Genomic DNA, 24,819 nt, shown 5'->3' on the forward strand with positions numbered 1-24,819 from the left:
TAATACCCTAGCTACCTGTTAACAAAAGGCATTTAGCTCATCAACGCATAGGAAAAGATGGACAATTAAACACATTTTATGTCAACACAATCGCCTTAAAAGCATGTAAATATTGACATTTTATTAAATTAAAGAAAACCCAATTCCAAAATGATAATGCAAATACACTGTAGCTGGCAATAAATCAAATACACTTGGCAATTTCATTAAAAAATCAGTATTCACAGTGTTGATTTCTCCCTGAGGAAAGTAAATATTCATGACTTGGATTAACTTTCTTAAACGATACCATATGTCATAGCCATGTACGAGACAATGCTACACCATTGACATGCAGGAGATCACACTAGGCCATCGACATAAATAGGAGACCATGCTACGCTATCAACATACAGAAGACCATTGATGGCTATCAACATACAGAAAACCACTCATAGGCCATTGACATACAGAGACCATGCTAGGCCAGGGACATATAGAAGAGCATATAATCAATCAACATACAAGAAGTACGGTAGGAAATCAAAATATAAAAGGCCATGCCAAAAAAAAAAAAAAAAAAATCAAATGATAAATTAGAGAAAACCCAAATTCATCTTTATTCTTGACAATTGTAAACATACTGACTTTATCCTATCAATTTCTGTAATGTAAATTAAACTTTATTAATCCAATAATAAATTACATGAAATATTTTGTAACCTTATTACACCTCGAAACACCCACTGACTGCAAATATAATACACATGCAACATAGACGACTAACAATGTAAGCAACAATGGGCCCTTCTGCTAGGCCGTCCGTTGGATACAGTTGCTAAAGTCTCGCATAACATAGCGTAACTATATGTAAACAAATGAGTTTGTGTGACAACACGTGTTTGTTGATGAAGGCAATTCAACAAAAGGATGCACATCTCCGCTCCCTAACATAGTGTGTGCGTACAGTCCTTGGATCTTTACCGTGGCATTGACAATCCGATACTAGCTGCGAGTACAGCCGTCAATTATTAGTCCATGCGTGCCATACGTTTAATGGTGTTGGTTACTATTTTATTGAGTTTGGGTACTTCGCAATGTCTGCTACAACTGATTTCTTTTGACCACAAACTTGTTAAATGCTTACATAAACTAAAATTTGATTCATGATCATTGATCAACATTTAACATTAAACTGTTTTAAAAAATGTTGGACTTAGTTGCACAAAACGAACATTTGAGTAGACACAGAAAATCTATTTACATACATGGCAACTAGCAGTGCATGGGTAATTTGTCACATGCTGACAGTTAATTATGGTTTGGTTGCTATGGTTTTTGAGACGCATCTACGTGTAGGGGAGCGGTGCGCGTAGAATGTCGACGCCAGAGTTATATCCTTTGATGTCCCGAATGTTAAATTGCCTTGGTTGGACACGCGCATATTCCTGGCTCTATTCTGATTGGTCAGTTGTAAAATTTGAGTGACACTCTGGGAAAGTCCACTCTGTCCTAAAACTGATGAACTGGTGCGGTATAAAAAAAATAATGCTGTGTCCACGCTATGTTTTATGTGACAAATATATGAGATTTGCCCATATATGGCATGTCATATTACACTCATAATTATGTGCAAATCACAGGTATAAATCATGTGAAACTTTATAGAGTAGACAGAACTTTAAAAAGTTGCAACATATTAGGCCAAATAAAAAAAATACTAGTTTCTTGTCCCCAACGCATCCATTTTCACTGCCTCGCCATTTTTTTTTTAATTCCATTATGTTACAAAATGTAAAAAAATCTGGCTAACTCATATCAGTAAAATTCCTCTCTCGATTGTTCGTGGTTGGGATACATATGGTATGAATCATGTCTAGTGCTTCTTTTATTTGCTTTCAATGTGTCTACTTGGTAAAAGTGAGAAAGTATTAGCTGTTTCCCATCGACCATCTTGGATTTGCCACCTCGGAGTTAAAAAAAAAAAAAAAAATGTGCCCTCATTATCCTTTGTTCAAAATATTATAACAAGAAACTATTTTTTCCTTTATTTGGCCTTATATCTGCTTGTATCATTGACACTGGTACACAAACATTCAAGTACTGGTAGAAATTGTTAATACTTATATATTCAGCACACACTAACAGTTTTCGATTGTATGGCTGTGAGGATTAATGCAATTGTCACATGATGTGTGTAACAACCTGTTTGAATCATGCAAACACATGCTGATGCTTGACTTGTCTATTAATTCCCTTAATAGAGCATCATACTTTATTGATAACTTAGAGCTGTATTCAATCAACTGTAGCCTTAAAATAGAAGATGAAGAAAATATGTTCCCCAAATTCAATCTATATATTTAATGTGTCGTGACAAAATGAGTAGCATAAAGCCCAACTCGGATGATGAAGGTCAATTGACATAAACAAACATTTAATACACAACATACACTAGGCACTAGGCATTGGAAATGGCATGGCCTTCGAAATAGTCCGATAATAGTGAACTGTAATACACAGTTTCAAGAATAATGTAAAGCCCTCTATTTTTGTGGCCCTATATTTTCACGATTTCCACAATAAAAACAATGGTCGAAAAATTAAAGGCACCCGAATATTATCGCAAAGATGTAGAACTGTTAAGGCCAACTCGGACAGCGTCAGCCGACGCAGCCCGACCCGATTTATCGTCGGGGACGGTCTTAAGCCATCGTGAGAAATATTACACACGTTTAATATTCTACTACGCGACTGCCCCAGACGCACACCATCGCGTCTGCGTTCAACTCACACAGACCCGACGCGACAACAAATCGGGCCGGGCTGTGTCGGCCGACGCTGTCTGAGTTGGCCTTTACATAATAGCTTCATAAAATTAACATGATTTAAAAAGCCACGCCAAATTGGAGTCCTATGTCGTGTGTGTTAAATGTTTATTTAATGTCGATTGACCTCAAATACTGCCATATGCAGTCCAAACTCTGAAGTGGCTTATTGCCTGCTTCTCAATTCTCTCTTTATCATTAGTTAGCAAGACAGAAGCTAGTGCTTGCCAGCTATGGCAACTACAATTTTGGGTTCAATACAACAAGCAGTAGTTCCAGCCTAGCTTAAATTCCAACTAACATGTATTTTCAAAATACAAGTAATACCTCTTTTTACAGTTTAATTTTTATTGCTTGTATTAACAACATTACAGTAGGAAACAACCTAAGGGTAACTGGGTCATATTCGTATCCATATGGCTCTGTCCAAACTATCAAATGTTCTTTGACAAAAAAACTGTTGAATGCCCATATATAGTCATGATGTGCCTATATATGGTCATGATGTTGTCATCATGACCATATTTAGGCATGTCACATGTTTTTATCAAATAAAATTAGTCTGGACAGGGCTTTAAAACCATAGGCATGGGATCATTATTAAGCTTGGCATACACTTTCAGATATTTGTCAGATAAATGTATGATCAGACTATGCTTGTTTCATTTTTTTTATACTATCAAGTTTTCTGTAACAATATCTGTGATTTGTCCATAATGAACACGATGATGTCATATCACACAGTTATCACACAAACATTACACACAAATATGTGCATATCACACTTTCTCGTGTAAACTTTGATAGTGTTGATAAAGGATTATAGAAATAGATCTGAAAGAGTATGTTTGGCTATACATCTTCCAGCTATGGTAACAACAGATATCAGGACCCAAGCAGTATAAACAATTTAAAGACGGGGAAGAAAAAAAAATGAGGCTAGTTTTGTGCGTCTCCACCACCGCCTGCTGCTGTCCCCATACGCTGCGGATCTTGTGAAGGATAGTGAACGCCTTGACGGGGAGGGGGAGGTAGACCAACTCCTGGGGGAGGTGGAGGAGGTGGGCCTCGCATTCGTGCAGGATGCCGTGGCGGTCCTCCATGATGAAATGGTGGCGGGCCTCTTGGTGGTGGTCCTCGAAAACCCATATCATGGTGATGCATTGGTGGAGGAGGTAGACCAGGGAAACCTGGAGATAAAAGTAAAACATATTTTTTTTTAAATCAATTAAATAACAAAATTTAATTAAAAATATTTCACATTAAAATCTGATTCTTTCATTTCATACAAAAAATATAAAGTGTTTTTAATATATCTGCAAAGAATCAGTGAGACACTGGGGGCGGCGTCAGAAATTCTCCAACGAGGGGTCCAAGCTCCCCGACAAGGGGCCCACCCCCAGGGGAAGCCTAGCCCCTCCCCAGTTCGAGGAAAAAATTATATTTGTCGGGGAATTTTTTTATTAAAAAATGTAAAATATTTGTGTCAATTATGGGACTCTCATTTAAAAAGGACAGTTTGATAGCAAACCATGCACTAAACAGTTTTTAATCCCTAAAATTTGACAGCTTAGTAAGGCATGCTTGATTTGTGCTTTCGGTGCTCAAGATTTGATTTTTTTTCAAAGACGAGCTTGCTGGAAATTCCCCGACAGGGGGTCAAAGGTCCCTGACAGAGGGTCCTTGTCCCCCCCCCCCCGGCCCCCCCCCACCCCCCCCCAGCGCCGCCCCTGGTGAGTTATAATGCACTTTTTAGCTTTTCCTGCAGAAGGCTTTTGCGGAAATATATGAAATGAATTAATAGAACATACCCCTCTGTTGTCCTTGTCCTGGGGGAATTCCTTGTGGTGGCATGCCTGGGGGCCTGCCTGGAGGTCTGTGTGGAGGTACTGGCGGAAGCATAGGAGGAGGCTGATTCAGATTGAAAAAGTTGTTGCTTTCTTCAGCAGATATTGGTGGCGGTGGCAGAGCTGTTGCATAAGAAAATTCAAATAATTAATAATAGTTTTCCAAAAATAGACATAAAATTTCTTATGAAAGCATTAAAAGGCAAATAAAGATTCAACACTAAAAATATACACATTAAAATACATATCTTATAAATATTTACGGTATATTTTATATTTTAATTCCTTTCATGAATGAACAGCATAAACACCAACAGGAAGAAATACACAGGACAAACATATAAACAAGATGGTGTTGTTTTTTTTTTAGAAAAAATCCTGTAACTTTGTGAAGAACTGAACCCAGGACTATTACATTGGAAAGCAAGCATCGTAACCACCAGACAATAGCTTCACTTACTTGCCTTTCAATACCACGATTCCGGGTTCAAATCAGATAAATTGTTCATGAGCCCATTAAGGAGAAATGGTCAGCATGGATGGCTCCTAAAGAGCAGCCTTGATATCCCATTAAGTATCATTTTTATGACATTGAGTTTTGATTTTCAATTCTCTTTTTGAATTCGCAACGCTTTTATCATACTTCTATGCTAGAATGCACACCCACTTGGGCATGCGTTGATGTTAAATAAATATCATTATGAAATTATTGGTGCATTCATAAAAAAATGCATTGCATTCCAGTATACAGTAATTGTTAATGGTGCATGGAATGGTATGCATTAATATTACTACTTAAATATGTTGAGAATAGTATTTGCTGTTCATGTCTTTCATGATGATGGTAACGTTATAACTTTTCAAAATTAAAAGTCACTGTCATATATATGTCCTATATATAGCATTCTTTGTTTTGAATCGTCGCTTTTGAAATCGGATTGACTTTCAAAGAGAAGCACTCTTCTTGTTGAAATTGATCGAAGAAAGCGGAATTGGACTTAACTTTCTACAGAACTGTAACAAGTTTCAAGTTTACCCAACAATTCGTCGCTCACATCACGAACTAACACAATCAAAGTAGATTGTGTTAGTTCGTGAAATCACAGTAGCGCGTCAAAACGTGCACGTATTGGTTGTCAAGCAATTTTGTATTCTTTACCACACAAAAGTCCTTAACAACAACAGTGCGTATTTGAACACGCTTTCTTGATTTCACAAACTAACACAATCTACTTTGATTGTGTTAGTTCGTGATTTGAGCGACGAATTGCCAGGCAATTTTACTAAACAGAAAAAAATGTAAGAAAAAAAAATTTTCAACAAATGCTATCTCTTTCTCTTTTTAGTCCACATCACAGTATTAAAACAAAAACAAAAAGACAGTAACTCCGAAAAGAGACAGACATTTTGAGATTCAACGTTTTGATCTATTTGATCATTTTCAAGAATACTGGTGAGAAAATCTCACCCATCCATATATGTTTACAATATTTACAGAAGTATAACAGAAAGCAAATAAAAACTGACCAATCAGATTAAAATCAAAGTTATAACTAGCCAATTAAAAATGAGGTAATTAAAAATTAGGTGTGTCTTATATTAAGTATATCACTAATATTATTGTGAATAAACAATGAATAATCAACAATTATTCAACAATAGTATAGAAGCCTGGGAACGCTGGCTGAATGAAAGTCTCATGACATGAAATAAACAATAAGATAATTCAGTGAAACAAAACATACTTTAAACAGTAGATAATGCTTTCAAGAAAAGTACATGTTACATAATTACAATTCAGAATTAAGTAAATAATGGAAGCTCCTTGGATGCTCTCAACCCAGTGTTTAAAATAGGCTTAAAACGCCTAATGGCCAAAGCCTCTATAAATAAAATTTGTGACCAATGTAGATAGCCATACAGAATTTTAGTATTATCAAATATTAAAGTTTGCTTAAATGATGAAGTATACTACATAAATGCTATATACTACATATAGCATTTTTATCTTGAGAAGCTTACCTCCAGGTAACCCAGGAACAGCCTCATACTGGACTTCATTATCTCCATCATCCTTTTTGCCCATAAGGCCTTGCTGGGCCTGAGACTTGCCCCATTTAATGTTAAGACGACGTCCTTTAATAATCAGCTTCTGGAATGACCGGTCGGCTGCTAACTCAGCCGCACTACGCGAGGTGAATTGTACAAACGCACATTGCTGTTTCTGGACCACGTTAATATTACGTATTTCACCAAATTGGTAGAAGTGGTCTCTGTAAGTGTAAGTAGATAAAATGCAAATGTTTTCAATTTTTTTTTTAAGGTAACATTTCATTTACATGTATTAATCCATCTTCATCACAATAATTTGCTGATCAATAATAACAGCATCAAGAAAAGGAATTATATTTATATAATTTAAAAATACATATTTAATATCAAAATTATTATCAATTAAAACTAAAAAAAAGGCAATATTAATTAAAATTATGATACAATTATTCACAAAATGAATCAAATTGTTTAATAACAATATTCATGAACTAGAGCAGTCCCCACATCGATTGTATACCTTTGCCCTGTACCAGGATATTGAACATACAATACGCAGGCCATGTATGGGTGATTCCATTATTTTTCTTTAATGCTAAAAAACATTGAATTTCTGTGACCTTGAACTTGTTTTATTTTTTCTTCCCAAAGGTTAATCATCAATTTAATTATCATGTACCATTCCACAATATTTTAAGATGAGGGACCGTGCCCTTTCCCCCACCGTCGGTCAAGGCAAAAAATTAAAAAGAGGGAGAAAAATTGGAGTAAAGAGAGGAAAACGAGAAAAGGGTAGTGCACCCATGAGTTCAGTGGCAATCCAGCAGTGGGAGAAAGGAGAGCTCGATTGTTTAACACTTGTTTACACCAACCATGGTGTGGAGGAGGTGGGATGTGATGATCCTCTGGGTGGGACACTGGTTATTGATATGCCGTAAAACTTTGAATAGAACGGGCTTAATCTCCAGAAGTATGGCTTAATCTCTAGAAGAAGCCCATCTCAAATTGAAGCCCCCTTCTTCAGTTTGCAAAAGTAGCCTGGGCTTTTTTTCGAGATATTATAACATACAATGCACATGAATTTCATAGAAACAAAACAAATAGTAATTTAGTGAATTAATGCCATTTAATACACTCCATGATTCATATTGTTCTATAGCAGTATTTCCAAAAATTTACAGCATTCATTTTGAAAAGAGGCCCCCACCACCTCCTTATTTTGCAAAAGTAACCTAGAAAAGAAGCCCATCCAAAGGTCTCAAAAAAGAAGCCCAGGGCTTCCACAGTATCCGAGGTGTTACGGTAGCTGGGTAGACAATGTAACATTAAAGTGCCTTGTTAAAAAAGCAAGCAAAAAGGACAGCAAAGGATTTGAACACCGATCTCAAGGTTGAGAAACCAAACCATTCCCACTGCGCAAAACCACTTCCACAAGATTATGTAAACTAACCTTAAATCCTTCTCTGCTACTTTATCGCCAAGGCCTCCAACATAGAGAGTAGTAACAAGCCTGTCTTCAGGCGCCTCTAGCTTGGGCATCTGGGACGCCCTCTTGAGGAGCTTATCAGCTACTGGATCGTTATTTCCATAGAAACGGTCCTTGATGTTTTGATCAGCAAGAGGATCGTCTGGGTCGGTAGGTTTGTCATGTCTAGAAATTGTACAACACAACAATTTAAATATTATGTTAATGACTTTAGACTGCAGGGTTATTTTTAACACAAAGGAAGCCATCCTCTAACAATTTTATTTGGCAACTATTTTTTTTCTACTCTACTCAAGAGTAAAAATTAAAATTGGTAATGATATTTGGTATTAGAGTGAAAAATGATGGAATGACATTGGTCTGCTCAGACACTGGAAATAATAAACAGGGAGCAAATGAACTGGCAAATTGTGTCTAACACATAAAGTTATAATAAAAACACTAGAGTGCCAACTCCAATGCATTCGATGTTTGAAATATGCAGAGCTGTGTGTGTACCATACAATATGGCTACCACAGATTTAGCCAATCATGAGTTAATAAGCATCGTCTTTAACTTAACGTTAAACTTTTGAATACAGCATCTATGTTGAAACTCGAGCATTGCGGTGTAACATACAAAATATCCAACACTCCACCTGGCCTCCTTTTGGCTAGGATAGTTTAATAATTCATTATCATAATTAATAATGAAATAATAGTTAGTCAGAGGTCTTATTTATAGTTATATGTATATTAAGCATGAAAGTGGCGCTTTCCTATGGCGGCCATCTTGGATGGCACACATACACAACTCTGCATTGCTTCGTTGCCTGTTCAGCCCTCTTGTTGATAAACAGCTCTTTGGTTTGATATACAATAAACAGAGTAACAATTTTGTTATACTGTAATTACTTCTTTATTGGCTTGACCTAATTCAAGGGTTCAGTGACAACCATAGACCTTCCAGTGCAAGAGAAAATTGTAAAAACACGTTTAAGGCATAACATTTATCATCTAAACTTAAAAAAGTGACATTCTTAAACACCATACACTTGTATTACAGGCTCCTTTATTTAAAAAAAATATATATATTTTTTCTGCAAAAAAAATTTCACCCCAATTTTTGTGATTTCTGGTAAGCCAGGTTTGTACAACACAGTGGCATTTTCGGCTAAAGATAAGTAAGTTTAGTACAATAATATTTTGCCTAGGCACAATATTTAAATAAAGCAAGGAAAACAAATTAAAAATTCAACAAAACAACAGTCAACAAGGTGTACCTGTATGGACACTCCTCCCCACGTTTACATTCTCCTTTGACCCAGAATGAACAGATATGAGGTCGATTACGCTTGTAGTAAGGTGTTGTTCTCGCTAATTTTAATAAGAGGTCGCTGGGGGCTTGGGCCTTACCAAGTGCTCCTGCTCCTTCAGAATTTGCAAGCTGTGTTCAAAGACAGACAAAGATAAAAAAAATAATTTACATAGTTATCATACACAACAATTCGTATAAAAAAATCTTAATCCAATCTATTTTTACTATTAGATAAAGGTGTTGATGTCTTTATCATTTACGTTAAGAGACATGGTGTAAATAATAAATGCATGATGACACATATTCCCAAAAAAAAAAAAAAAAAACAAAAAAAAAAAAAAAAGCAAATTACACTTGACAAAATAATCTATTCTATAAATCATTAAGTTTAAACACAAATAATTAGTTAACTGTTACACACTAGATGTCAATCATACTATGTATATTTAAATAGTATGTGTTATATAAAGTTGATATATGTACATAGTTTTTTCACATCATTAGTAAGATGTAGTTGTCAATAGGTAATATATAATTCATTAGTAATCAAATATTTATATGTAATTTGATCAACTTAAGCACATCAACTGTTCTATTCACTTCATTAATTTCAAAATTAGATGTATTTGATGAATAATATACTGTACTTCTTAAATATTCATCAATTATGAAGATCAGTTTTTTTTTTTCAATACTTTACACCTTCACATAGATTAATAAGTCATTTTTAAAATCATTCAACAACCTAATCTCATTCAAAAGGTAGGTATTCTTCGTAAAGTACTGGGGTCTTTAGACGGTCTAAACACTTAGCTGGCTATAATAATCGTGATGTCACTACTGGTCTATGATTATAGACCATTGCTATACTGCATTCTAACCAGCTGTCTTAAATTTACTCAGAGGAGGCTTAAAACAGTCATAAATCATCTTTATCATGGACTTAGAGGTACTAGACCTAGATTGTCAAAGACCGAGAATCGAATGACGAATATTCCGCAACATTCTCAAAACCGGTCTACGTTTATTTACGTTCATTTTAAAAAGTCAAAAAAAGAAAGCGTTACAAAGATAGAAGTTGACCGATTTAGTTATATAGCTGATATGGTTGTGCATACATCCTTCCAACAACAATTATAAACATTTTTATTTTTTCTTACTTGTTTTTCCATGTTTTGTGTGTAGAACTCCTTATTAACGTCTGATTTTGGCATATCATCCTTAATATTTAATGCTGCATCACGAACCTGAATTGGCAACCCTGTAAATTAACCAAGTAATCAATCAATCAATCAATACATTAATCAATCAACATATCAATCAATCAAATAATTCTAAAATGAATCAAGACATTTACTGAATACATAACCTTGGTTCCTGGTTCAATTCTATCAATTGCTCCCTTTTTTTACAGCTGGAGGGTTGGAAAGAAAATTCAATACAGTCCAAAGCCTCAATTACGGACCCTAATATTGATAATTACGAATTCCCAATCTTATAAACTTAGAAATCTTGATGATGACATCACTTTTCACTCTTCACTACTTTAGACCAAAAATGATAATATAGCCCCAAATGATGTTTTTCAAACACTAGATAGTATAAAATAATTATCAGCCAAAAATGTTTGTAATCTTTACTATATTAGACCTAGCCTGGGGCAGCTGGCCTTTACGATTCAAAATTTATTATAGAGTGCACACTTTAATCCAAAGGATTCAGATGGCATGGTTGTACAGCAGAAGGCCTACTGTAGACCTAATCCTTGTTGATTGGGGAATACCGGTATACAGTGATAATGTACAGTGATAAACATCTCCAGGCCCGTAAAGTACCATAGGTTATAGAGGGTTTCTTAACTGCAGTACTGTTTATGCATCCAATGACCAAGAAAACATGACTATTAAAGAGGGTTCACTTACCATATTCTAAATCCAAGAGACATGTTTGACAAACATTCTTAATTTTGCTGCATGTCTGACAAACCTCTGTTTTCTTGAATCTCATTCTGGCACCTGGACACCATCGGAATATTGTGAACGGCCTTTCACAAATTTTGCATTCCTTGCCAAATTTCTCCTTAATCTGGAATATACAACATCATGTTATTGTAGGATCCTGATGGCTTCTGTGATCTTTCTCTCTTCAAATAATGCCTCATATTCTTGGATACTTTATGATTAGCAAAAATATTAACGTTTGGTGCTGTTCAAGGAAGGTGCTGTTGGATCAATTACGATAATTTCAGTTCTTGTATCTTGTTGATACTTTATTGGTTCTAAATTTTGAAGATGTTTTGATTGATTTTCTTCTTAGTTTTGTTACAAATTAAGATGACCTCCTGTTACATCATGCTTTTTTCCAATTAAAACAAAATTAATTAAAAACAATAATTACTGTAAGCAATTCGAAAATTTTAATAAAAGTCACCTGATAATATTAAGCTACCATAAAATTTGGTCCAGGTTGGACCGCAAATTTTTAAAATTTGTGGAGTTAAATTTAGCTTTCACTTTTCCGTTTGGTGGTGGAACAGCAAGCAAATTATAATTACACGTTATTTTTCAATTACAGAATAAAGTGTCTTACAGTATGAAACAATGTACAAAAACTTACCATTCGAACATAAGGATTATCACCAAGGCACGTCTGACAAAGAATTGGAAAGTCCTACAATATAAGAAATCATAACCTTCAGTGATATTCAACAATATTAAACAAAATGTTTTTGTGGCATGTGGCAAAAGACAAGCCAAACCACTCAAAAATTGATTTTTAGTTATTAGTAAATCCTAAACAATAGGTCTGAAATGGGAGCTATAAAATGGTAAAAGAATCATTTAATGCAACATTTCCTTATGAAGTTATAAGCATTTAAACATATAGCTCTTCAAAGCAAAATACTTATCAGCCTTCAAAGTTTATATGATTTTGGCAATTTCTCATGCACAAACCATCATAAAATCCTTTTAAAGTGCTGCTTTAACATTGAAAATAAAGAAAATTTTAACAGCATAGCATGATGTATATATAAAGGTTAGTTTTTTGCAATAAAATAGATTTCAAAAATGTTGACATTCCAGCATATTTTGGCCATTATCTCTGAAACACGATTTGTGTAGAGTAATTGGTTTGGCTCGTCTTTACCACATATACTTCAATGGAATATATTTTATTATTTCTTTGAATATTTGAGTTATTTGCTTTTAATTAGAAATTTTAAAAACCATGTTTCTCTTGCCAATTGAACAACTATAAAATATTCTTAGGGTGTGAACCATTTCTTTTGTTTCCTAGGCCTAGGGCTCCAACTTTCCGGTTTAGGACCGGTTTGGTGAACAAGTTTGGCTGCGATGTATGGAATGCACTGTATTGTGTATGTTCTCTGTGAATTTGATTCACTATTAAATATCTGATAATTATAATATTAAAAATGTGTATTTAACTTAAGTAATAAAAATGCTGTGGGAAAGCAAACAACATGTTTTATTATAAGTCAATTAAAAAGGCCAATCATAACATACAAGAAATGACCATAATCTTAAGTTAACAAACTGACAAATTAAGTCTATTTATATACTGTGGCTAGACATATAGTACCGTATCTTAACTTGCGTTTCTGTACAGTAAATTGCATTATCCAATAAAATGCCGCCACCAGCGGGACAACATCGTTCAAAAATCCCTCGCCGTGAGTGTGCTTTCCTGCCAAGTTGTTATATTATGAGCTGTCATGACAAAATGAGTCTTGTGGTATGCCAGGACAACTTGATATATTCAAAAAAATATATCTGTAGCGGTATTTTGACGAAAATTGGGTTTCAAATTTCCTGATAAGTTTAATATATTTCATAGTAGCAAAATTTTTGAGTTGAGTTACCTAATGTAATCATGTTTTTGAGGCAAATTTTTTAAAGCTATTTTTCAAAAAAAATTGGAAAACCAACACAAAATGTATCACTTGTTTATCTTTAGAGGTGATTTTCTCTTTAAGTATGTTTTTAGGCATCTGAACTTAAAAATAGATCTTACTCTGGTTTTACTCAACCTAGGAACATGATTTAAACACCAAATAAAGCTTAAATATTCATCTATCTAAATATATCAATAACTCATTTTTCATTTTTCGTACCACAAAACTCATTTTGTCACGACAGCTCGCATATACAAAAGTCACAGAGCACAAAACAAGTTCATAATTGAACAACTCGCCAAAAATGAATACAGTAAATAAAATTAAAATGTGTGCCACAATTACAGAACAATTAATGGCCATCTTCTATCACATATTCCTCAATGACACATATTACAGGGAAATTGTTATAATTACCTAACACCTTTACTGTACAAATAACCAAGACTGTATACAATAACAATGTGTTAGCTTTCGTATGAGCATCTTCCATGCTATGAGAAAATATGGTATAATCACAGACCCACGCTCGACCTTACATCGTCAATATATTGCTGGTGAAAGAATGGTCGTACTTGTATTAATTTAATACTGTAGTATAATACGTATATTTTACATAAGAAAATTGCCGAATAAATTTCGTTTTAGCATTTGTTTTATCGTTACTGTATCTTTGGCATGGGAAATATCACTTTCGTAAAATCTACGATGGTATCATCACAGGCTGCTTCAGAACTGCCCATGCATGTCTATGCGCATGCCCAGAATGATCTATCAGGGGTTTTCCACACATATGTCAGTAGTGAAGTCACGATGCGATCGTGATCGCGTTTAAACGGAGGCTAGGATTAGGCCTACAATATGTTGAATTTTGTTGTTTTTAGATAATAAACAACATTTTAAATATGATAATACTGTAAAATGAAGACAAATGATAGATTTAGATAAGCATTACAATCTACGCGACCCACATGGCTTCAATTGGGCGATGTTGTAGGCCTTGGCTGGCTAGCGTCATTCCTACCTAGGCCTAGCCTACGAAACAACTAGGCAAGAAAGACAAGAGGATTGTCTGAGAAAATCGTATGTACTACATGCCTATTAGAAATCGTTTATTGTACAAACAAATCTGTTTTATGAAAAACCTATTTATTTGGTTTGACGATGTACATGAAATTTAGTGTCTGCTATAGCCTGTTTCTTATGAACAATGACGTCACACCGATTGCGGCATTTTATTGGATGATGAAATTTACCTTAACTTTAGCAAACGGATAATATACAGTACCGTATCCCTAGCCACCACGTTTTTCTGGGTGTTCAGCCTTAATAATGGCTGAGAACCAGTCCTGTCCCAAACAGGTTCGGGACAGAACTGATTCCTGGCCAAAATGGATGGCATTACTACCTACTGTACATATATAGGCCAGTACAGGTAGTACAGTTTTAGAGCTCCTACTATTGTATCTAGGAATAGGCCTATGTACTACTAGGCCTACAGTAGCACTGGAACTGCCTCAGCATACTAGCTGGCCGGGCATAATCAATAGGCTACACTGTACACAATTTGTTAGATTTATTCCTAACTAGGTAAACAAAGGGCCTAGGCTAGCTATAGGGGGCGCTGTTCTTCGGCGATACAAACCTCATGATAGAAAATAGTGCCCCGACGGAGATAGGATACCCTATGTATGAGTATTTCGCGGAAGGATATCACAATTTGGCCAAATTACTTCCAGACAACTCTTCAGAAATAAATTCCCAAACTAGGCTTGGCTCGTACGGGTTGAGGGCGCCCTCGTGAATTTTACCGCGGCTACACGCGGGGTAAATAATGTTTTTCCCACTGGCTACAGTGGTGTCTGAAGCCCTATGTCTATAATTAGGCCTAGATTTAGGAGATTTCAATATATTTGACGTAGAATCCATCAGTTGATAATAATTATGAAATCTAAAATAATTATATACCAAATTATAATCGTTAGTATTGTTTTTAGATGAATAATCAGAGTTAAAAAGCTTCTTTTTAAACACATTTTATAGTTTTGTAAGGGACATGTTTTTGTATATTAAAAGTGTTAAGTTTTAAGGCCAAAAAAAAAATATATACTTGTTTAGTGTCACACCCTCAGAAATTTTCAGGGGCGGGGGGGAAGATATTTTTTTTTTTTTTTTTTTTTTTTTGCTGACCTAGGCCTAGCCTAGGCCCTAATGTGTAGGCTTTTTAGGCCTAGAGATTTCAAAAACTGCATTGGTACCAAGCCAAATCTTTTACAACAGACACTAAATTTTACATAAAAGATTTATTTGTACAACATTTATTTTAATAAGCACTGTGGTTCCGTAGGCATCTGCTGCAGTGCTAGGCTAGGCTTAGGTCAGGTAGGCCTAGCCATACTTATTACTAGCTAGGGGTCTAGACCTAGTTAGGTAGTACTTAGGCTAGGCCTAAAACATCTGCCAATTGAAGCGTAGGTCGTAACCTATTATTTTTCTTCATAGTACTTTATTATCATATTTAAAACATTGTTTATTATCTAAAGAGGCAGCTAGAAAATCAGGGTCGGGCGGTGACGCTAAAAAACAAGTATTTTTTTATTTTGGCCTTAAAACTTAACACCAGCAAAAAACGTACTTAATATTGTAATATCTCCGCTAATACTGGTCAGATTTACATAATTTTTGCTGCTTCATTTAGTTATGTCTTTCTTTTAAAAATAATTTTAAAATAATGTGAGACATTTCTAATTTTTATGTTTCTAGGCTAGCTACCTAGGGCTAAACCTAGGCCTAGTCTACTCTAGGGTATGACCTAGGCTAGGCCAGGATATCACAATCACTGATGACTGAATTTCAAAATTGACCATCATACACATCACACGGCCTAGCCTAGGCTAGCTAGCCTTTTCCAGTGCCAGTGGCTTGCACTGCAGTGCTAGCACACTACCACGCACGCACGGCTAGGCCAAGGAAAGAGATAGCCCCTGAATAGAGAGCCTGGCCTAGCTAGACTTTAATCTCGAATTATTCAATTCAGTAAATATCTTCAGGTCACAAATTTGAATTAATTATAGACATGAATATGTTCTGTAAACATATGTTAAAGATTAAAAGTAAAATAAATCAGAAACTATACTTACAGCATCTTCCCAACCTTGCCGATTGTAAGTATTCGCTCCCTTGCTTGTCGCCATCTTGAATTCAAATGGTTGCCAGGCAAAAAATGTAAACATACCCAATTGAGATCGCATATGATTGTCAACTAAAACCAAGTTTTGCCATGAAGTTACCTCTGAATATATTTTCTCCAATTGCCTGGACCTATTACTACCTGTTTTTCATCCATTCAGCTGTGTTTGGTAAATATCAAATCTTTTTTTGTATGGCGACCCGGTGTTAAATTCGACACACATTTTTTGGAAAAAGTTGACATACAAGGAAAAGTCATACACATAGGCCTAATGAGGAATTATTAAATAATAAATAAGAAAGGGAAATGAACAGAAAGATAAGGCAATATAAGAAAGGAAAGGAAAAGACAATAATGTCGCCGCCACCTTCTGATCCTTAGGGTTCCCAGAGATGATCAGAAAGTGAATGGGTATGCAAAATTAAATTAAATAAATTGCCAGAACTAGGACTATGCACAGAAGAAATAATATTATAGTATCATATTATTGAACAGTGGAATTCACTACCTAGTGAAATAATTAATGCCTCAACATTAAATGAATTTAAATCCAAGCTGGAAAAGTATTTTAAACCTCACTCTGCAAGACTACAAGCACCCTAATCCTCACTCTGCGAAGTATCAAGCCCTCTGTAGTAATAGTTATAGTACGGTCAAATAAGCGGAAGCGGCTTTAGAAGACTCGAATTCATCAAGTAAGTAATAAACACTGATGAATTGTGATATAAAAATTTAATAGGCCTAAGTAATAATTAATAAATAACAATAAATATACCGTAAAATGTATGTAGCGGAGCATGCGTGACTTCTAACAACGTTGATCTGCCGTGTCTCCGCTATTACTCTGAATTGTATATATATTAAATCGCATAAATATTGGAAATTTATTTGGCCATATTGTTGAAGATCATGTCGGATCCACAAGAAATCAGAAAATCGAAGAGGAATGAAGGTAAATCAAAGCCTCAAAAAACAACTGACGAATTTTCAAGCGCTAGCCAGGACGACATTCAATAGCTTCACGTCAATGAAGGTGGATAGGATTTTATCCACATTGGAATTGACTCGACTAGCCTGGAATCGAAATATATGGATCTAAATCTTGAAGTAAAATCGCAAAGACAAGATGTTAATGAGCTAAAGGAAGCATTAACTTACCTTGAAAAGGAAAATGAGACTAATGCTAGTAGTCTTTGTGACAAAGCCAATCATGATCGTTCTTAAAAGCTTGAAAACACAATCGAAGATCTTCAGTAGGCGAAATAACATCGTTTTGCATAATATCCCAGTTGGTGCTGAAGATGATTTAACGTGTGAAGAATTTGTATCATCATTTTTAATCAACCATTGCATTTGAAAGGAGCTAGTGATGACAGGCCTATTGAAATTGAAAGGGCCATAGGCCTATATGGCTGGACGCAAGATTGTACCAACTGACTCCACCTCGCTAGGCCTAAAGAAGAAGACGCGCCCGATTTATTGCAAGTTACTACGCTTTGGGGACAAACAATTAATTTTACGTGATGCATCAAAATTTCTGAAAAATAGCCCTTTCAAAGGCTCTCAAATCATTTATTAGCGATGATGTGACTGAAAGGGTGCGCAGCTGGAATGCTATTTAATCCGTTAAATGATTTTGCTAATGATAAATATGATGATACTTTTGATATTTTGATCAATAACCTGAATTCGAGCATCTACACTGGATCAATGCAAATATTTAGATTTTCAAACACTTAATTCTAATTTTGATTCCTCTTTGAACAATAAATTATCTATGGCATTTAAATATTAGAAGTTTTACAAAGAAAGTTGATTCATTACAACGCCGTTTAAATTCAATTGACCTGAATCCTTCGATTATTGGAATTCCTGAAACCCATGGCTCTCTGACAATTCACAGACACCTTTCCTTCATAACTATAAATTCTTTTCGAGTAGCAAACATGGTAATCAAGGATATGGAGGTGTTTCTTTATTTTGTCGTAATGATATTAAAATATGCCATTTCCCTTCCTGCTAATTTATGCGAATCTCTCTTTATTGAAATCATTAATTCAAATTTAAAAAAAAAATGTAATTACTGGCATTGTATATCGTCCTCCATGTGGTCAATTAGATTCTTTTACTAACATTTCTGATGAAGTTCTCAATCAAATTGATAGTGAGAACAAACACTGCCACATTATGGTGGATTTCAATATCGATTTACTCAATTTTCATGAACATAGGCCTAATTCAATTAATTCTTACCTTAATACTATTTTATCTCATTCTTTTTACCCTACAATTTCGAAACCAACAAGAATAACTCCAGCTAGTGCTTCGCTTATTGATCATTTTTATTCGAACCAAATAAATTCTAAAATCAAATCTGGAATTATAATCGACGACATCTCAGACCATCTTCCGATATTGCAGATTATTGATGGTGATACATATACCACCACAATAAACTGTCTCTTATACACACCTAGATGTGTATAAGAGACAGGTTTTTCATCCATTCAGCTGTGTTTGGTGGGGTCAGATTTCCCCGACGAAACCAAAGTGGGTGTGGTCGAGCTTCGATTAAAAGGCTTCGAGAGTTGACAGTTTAGGGGTTTCAAAGGCTTATTTAATCGATTTTAGAGTCTACTAATATGTAGAAAATACATATAATTTTTTTTCTCCCCGACAAATTGAGCTTTTTTTCCCCGACGGGGGGAGGGGAGCTCTCCCCGACGGGGGGCACTTTCCCCCTGCTGGCGCCACCCCTGAACATATTACTGCTCAATTCTTTCGTATTAAAGATATTAATGCCTTCCGCAATGATTTACGGTACTAAACGAAAATTGGTGTGAGGTGTATGAGTCTGATCCTAAAGTAACTTTCGATTGTTTTTTAAGTAAATTTTATAACATCCATGTTAAATATCTTGTGTCCATTAAGTTTAAATAAAAAAAAAACGCTTCAGACAACCATGGATGTCTGACTCTCTTTTGAAATGTAGTACACGTAAGCACAAGCTTTATAAAAAATATTTACATTCAAGTGACCCAATTCATAAAATTAATTATAAAAATTATAATAATGTTTTTAACCAATTATGTCGCACTGCCAAAAAGAATTATTATTTTTCAAAATTCCATCAATGCAAAGGTAACTTAAAAAACACATGGTGTATTATAAATTCTGTCATCAATCCTCGAAAAAAAATAATCCAAAGTTGATCAAATTAGACAATAAAATTATTGTCAATGATCATGACATATGTGATTCTTTCAATAAGTATTTTTCATCAATCGGTACCAACATTTTTGATTCATTATCTTCTTCAAATATAGATCCATTATCTTATTTACAGCCTTCCTTTAACAACTCTTTCTTTATAAATCCCGTTACTGTACATGAAGTTAGCCAAATTATTTTAAATTTAAATTCTTCCAAAGGATGTGGTAACGATAATGTCTCATCACATGTTATCAAATGCGTTTCCCATCATATTATTCACCATCTTACTTACGCTATCAGTGCATCTTTTACATCAGGTTCTTTCCCAGAATATTTGAAAATTTCGAAAGTTATTCCTATTTTTAAGAAAGGGGACAATGATCAATTATCAAATTATAGACCCATTTCATTGCTTTCTGTTCTTTTCTAAAACCATTGAAAAATAATATATTCCAGACATTATGATTATCTAACACAATTTAATTTATTAAATAAACATCAATATGGTTTGGTTCAATATGGAACTTACTGATAATGTTACTAAATCTTTCGAAAAAAAGAAATGTATGTTAAGCCTATTTATTGATTTGTCGAAGGCATTTGATGTTATTGATCATGGTATCCTAATATGCAAACTTCATAATTTTGGAATCAGAGGTGTAACACTCGACTGGTTCAAAAGTTATCTTTTCAATAGGAAACAATTTGTTTCAATGGATTCTTCCAAATCATCGACGAGGGATATTACCTGTGGTGTGCTACAGGGCTCAATGAGGGCCATTACTATTCTTAATTTATGTTAATGATTTAAATAATGTTAGTGACACACTGCAGGTAATATCTTTCGCCGATGGTACCATTCTTTTTTATTCTAATCAAAATATGGATGTATTATGTAATACTATAACAGTGAATTAATTAAATTTGGTGACTGGTTCGCTTCAAACAAACTTTGTATAAACACCCAAAATCTAATTATATTATTTTTCATTCTACTAAAAAAATTAATTTTAATAATTATAAAATTTTTCTTAATAACAATTAATATATATACTTATTAAAGTCAATTATCAGTAAATTTCAGTCAATTGTTAATATTCTTCCTACACATCCGTTCATAATATTAACTTTATATTTCTTAATCTCTAACGCTTCTATTATTCGTCGGACATAGGGCAAATTAATGTTAGGGTGCAAGATCTCCCAAGAAATATTTCTAAGAATAGGTCTTTTATTGTGCGTTGCAGATGCGTATATACTGTTTGCAAGCTTACATGTTCTTTTATTCTGGACACAATGGTTCTGCCAGTTTCACCAGTGTATATTATATCGCAATGGGAACATGTTATCTTGTATACAGTGTTCTTGGTTAAGCATAGATTGGTCTTCACAGCACAGGCACATGTATCATATTTCTTAGGGCACCCCTGTTTTTCTTTAGGGGCCGTGAATAGTGAACGCCCATTCATATAATGTACTCTGATATTATGTAACCCTGTCCGCTTAATTATTGCTTGTGCTTGTTGTTTAAGTTCTTCATTAATAAATGGTAATGGTAGTTTCAGATAGATTGTATCTTGATCTTGATTAACCGAACGTGAGCTGTTCTTATCCATAGTACGTTTAATGGCGGAATAGACAAACGCTTTAGGATACCCGTTCCTCATAAACATCTGTGTGACACGTTTAAGAGAATTTAAACGCAATTTGTGGTCAGTAGATCTGGTTATCGCGCGATTAATCTCTATGAGTATTCCTCTCTTTTGTGATATAGGGCCATGACTATCCCACGATGTAATACACTGACTATGAATGGGCTTCGTATATAGAGTAGACATAAATCTAGATGTTCCAATTCTGTAGATGATTTGTTTTTTGAGAAGAATTCCGTGGCTGCTGTAAATATGCCACATGTTCCGTTTTCCAGATCTTCAAGGGGAATGGATCCATATAAATTACATACATCTAGACTACAGAAACCTAGATGTATGTAATTTATATTACATACACTATTATCCAATTCAGATAAAGATGCAATAAACTCCTCGGTATTCTTGAGGTGTGCGGGTAGATAGACAAGTATGTTATTCAATTATCTAGCTAGAAATTTCAATAGTCTAGTGGCTGGGGTGTCGGTAGCTGCATGAGGACGGCCTTTTAACTCTCCTTCTTTGTGATCCTTAGGTAAGCAATATACTGGAAAGGGCAATGGTTCACTACAGATGCTGGCTTTAAGGGCTTTCGCTAGCTCAGGATGATCTTATACTTGTGTGCGATTTTATTCAAACTACCATTGAACTTAATCTGTTCCGTTCTTGGTTGATTAAGCCTGGATTCTCTTAGTTGATAGTTACCAGAAGCAACAGTGCTATTCAAGAGGATGCGTTTGTATTGGATCAAGAGCCACTAGACGCTTGGTTTTATCTGTTGATGTGATAATCACCGAGTCCGAGGGGCTTTGTTATGATTGTCGTTTGGGTTTGAGAATAGTAGTACCTAAAGTTTCACATTTATCAATAATACGAGCGATCCCACCTCTAAATTCATTCAATGCGTTGGTTGAAATCTCTTTTTCCAATCTATCAACTACTATTTGTAAGCTTGCTCTTGCACTCTTTTTTTTCTGCTTTCTATCTTTAATGCTCTCTTTGGTTTTTGGTTTATTTTTTAGTTGATGTTTCAGCGCATAGAGAAGTTTGATATGCGCTATATAAGTATACAATAATAATAATAATAATAAAGGATGCATGTTTTAGTAAGTTGTTTAGGATCAGCGTTTACATAACTAGGTCCTTTGTTCAAGATTGTCACAAGTTTAGGGTCCAGGTCACATGATTACAAGTTAACGAACCCTCTTGGAGGTACTATTTCAGCTGAAGAATTCTTGTGAGTCTTAGAATTTTGTAGCATTACTTTGTTAAACTTACTGGTTTTGATGTTCTTGAGGTCATCACGGTATCTAAAGATAAGTTGGTCTTCCAGCTTGTTAAGGGGGAAAACTGATCGTTTAATAAGAGAAAGTTGGTAATATTGAGTATCTAATGCAAGTTTTAGCCATTGGCGACTGTGTTTAACAGCGAGAGCCTCAGCTAGTGGCGAATTGTTTGTGTACTTCAAAACATTCAACGCTCGTAGGCCTTTTGGCAGAACCATTGGGTCCAGAATAAAAGAACATGTACGCTTGCAAACAGTATACGCATATAGCAACGCACAATAAAAGACCTATACGGTACTTAGAGATATTTCTTGGGAGATCTTGCACCCTAACATTAATTTGCCCTATGTCCGAAGAATAATAGAAGCGTTAGAGATTAAGAAATATAAAGTTAATATTATGAACGGATGTGTAGGAAGAATATTAACAATTGATTGAAGTTTACTGCTAATGGACTTTAATAAGTATAATAATATTCTATACAACTGTATTCACATATCGTCGCTGACATCACGAACTAACACAATCAAAGTAGGTTGTGTTAGTTCGTGAAATCACAGTAGCGCGTCAAAACGAGTGCGTATTGGTTGTCAAGCAATTTTGTATTCTTTACCACACAAAAAGTCCTTAACAACAACAGCGCGTATTTTGACGCGCTTTTTTGATTTCACGAACTAACACAATTGAATTTAATTGTGTTAGTTCGTGATGTGGGCGACGATATATTTATGTATATGTGGGTGTGGATATGTGTAAATATCCACACCCACATATTACACATATACATATAGGATCATATGTAAGTATATATATATATATATATATACTATATGGTCTGGCCCGTTGCCACCTGGCACGTTGCCACCCGGCCTTTTGCCACCTTAGGCCCGTTGTCACCCGGCCTTTAGCCACCAGGCCTTTTGCCACCCTTGGCCCGTTGCCACATGGCCTTTTGCCACCTCGGCCCGTTGCCACCCGGCCAGTTGCCACCATATGCCCTTTGCCACCCGGAACGTTGCCACCCGGTCTGTTGCCACCGTAGGCCCGTTGCCACCCCGCCTGTTGCCACCCGGCCCGTTGCCACCCATAGTTGTATAGTAGGCCTATGCATTGTATTCGCAGTAATTTTACTCTCCTCGCAATTTTGCCAAACTATGTACAGTACTACTGAATGATGAATGAATTGATTGTTTGGCAGATTGTAAACAACGACAATCCGTTGCGGTAAACATCATAAAAGGCACACGTGTGAAGTAGCTTCCTGATTAGCGTTCAATCTTTATTTGTATGTATTCAGACGTACATATGTATATGTTTTCTGAATATGTACTACTTTTAGTTAGTGTGTGTGTGTATGTTTTTTTCCTTTTTTGTGAAGACAGAGCATCATGAAGTAAAATTCTTGTAGTGTTATCAATTGAATAGATTTTTTTTATTTGATTTAATTGACTTGCCTTTGAGTGTGGAAATAATAATGAACATAAATATAGCGAAAATTATGAAAATAGTGATGATATGCTATTATTATTAACATGTTGATGTTAATGCTGCTACCGCTTTAAGAAATACGCCTATGCCCATATATACCTCTCACAAGTTGTTGTTTTTAAGATATTAAGTCAAATGTATGATCATATTATATAGCTCTGGTATACCAATAGAAAAAAAACATGGGTGGGGGAAATGTCCAGCCCAGAATCAAACTGACCAATTGAAGGTCACGCACATTAGGCTTGAAGACCCTATTATCTGAACAATAGCCCTAGTCACGGTATAAACAATCAGGAGGATTAGTTTGCTCAGATCGTTAATGTTACTGAGCGCAAACAATGTTTATTTCTGCAATTTTCTCCTGGTGGTAGGAAGGCGCATGGACGATTGTTGGAAATAAAATACAGTAAACTAATAATTAAATATTAAACTGGAAAGTAAATTTAATCAAGAAAAAATTCTGCTACAGTAGGCCTACTAGTACAAATCTGTGTAAAAAACCCACCAAAATAATGTAAATATTCGACATTCCCAAAGGTGGCAAAAGGCCGGGTGGCAACGGGCCTGGGTGGCAAAAGGCCTGGGTCT

General features: G+C 35.1%; 1 protein-coding gene across 1 annotated transcript; it reads right to left on the reverse strand.

Moving 5' to 3' along the window:
• Positions 1–2,841: 2,841 nt before the first annotated feature.
• Positions 2,842–16,637, reverse strand: LOC117121306 (pre-mRNA-splicing factor RBM22-like). The gene is made up of 9 exons (XM_033266451.1): positions 16,543–16,637; positions 12,106–12,159; positions 11,412–11,574; positions 10,650–10,750; positions 9,455–9,618; positions 8,157–8,357; positions 6,677–6,927; positions 4,619–4,777; positions 2,842–3,997 (listed from the first exon to the last, which is right to left on the reverse strand). The coding sequence occupies exons 1-9, from the start codon at positions 16,633–16,635 to the stop codon at positions 3,747–3,749; spliced, it is 1,437 nt and encodes a 478-aa protein (XP_033122342.1). The 5' UTR covers positions 16,636–16,637; the 3' UTR covers positions 2,842–3,746.
• Positions 16,638–24,819: the final 8,182 nt, after the last annotated feature.

Source organism: Anneissia japonica, unplaced genomic scaffold (assembly GCF_011630105.1).
Source record: "Anneissia japonica isolate Jap-2015-1 unplaced genomic scaffold, ASM1163010v1 scaffold131_len961581_cov171, whole genome shotgun sequence".
NCBI lineage: Eukaryota > Metazoa > Echinodermata > Crinoidea > Comatulida > Comatulidae > Anneissia > Anneissia japonica.

What these genes read in the sequence shown, in the direction of transcription:
- LOC117121306 (XM_033266451.1), bottom strand. Translation starts at nt 16,635, where the DNA reads ATGTTTACATTTTTTGCCTGGCAACCATTTGAATTCAAGATGGCGACA. An exon ending in GGGGAGGAGTGTCCATACAG is followed by an intron (nt 8,358 to 9,454) that starts GTACACCTTGTT and finishes TACAATTTCTAG; the next exon opens with ACATGACAAACCTACCGACC. An exon ending in TGTTCCTGGGTTACCTGGAG is followed by an intron (nt 4,778 to 6,676) that starts GTAAGCTTCTCA and finishes CTTATGCAACAG; the next exon opens with CTCTGCCACCGCCACCAATA.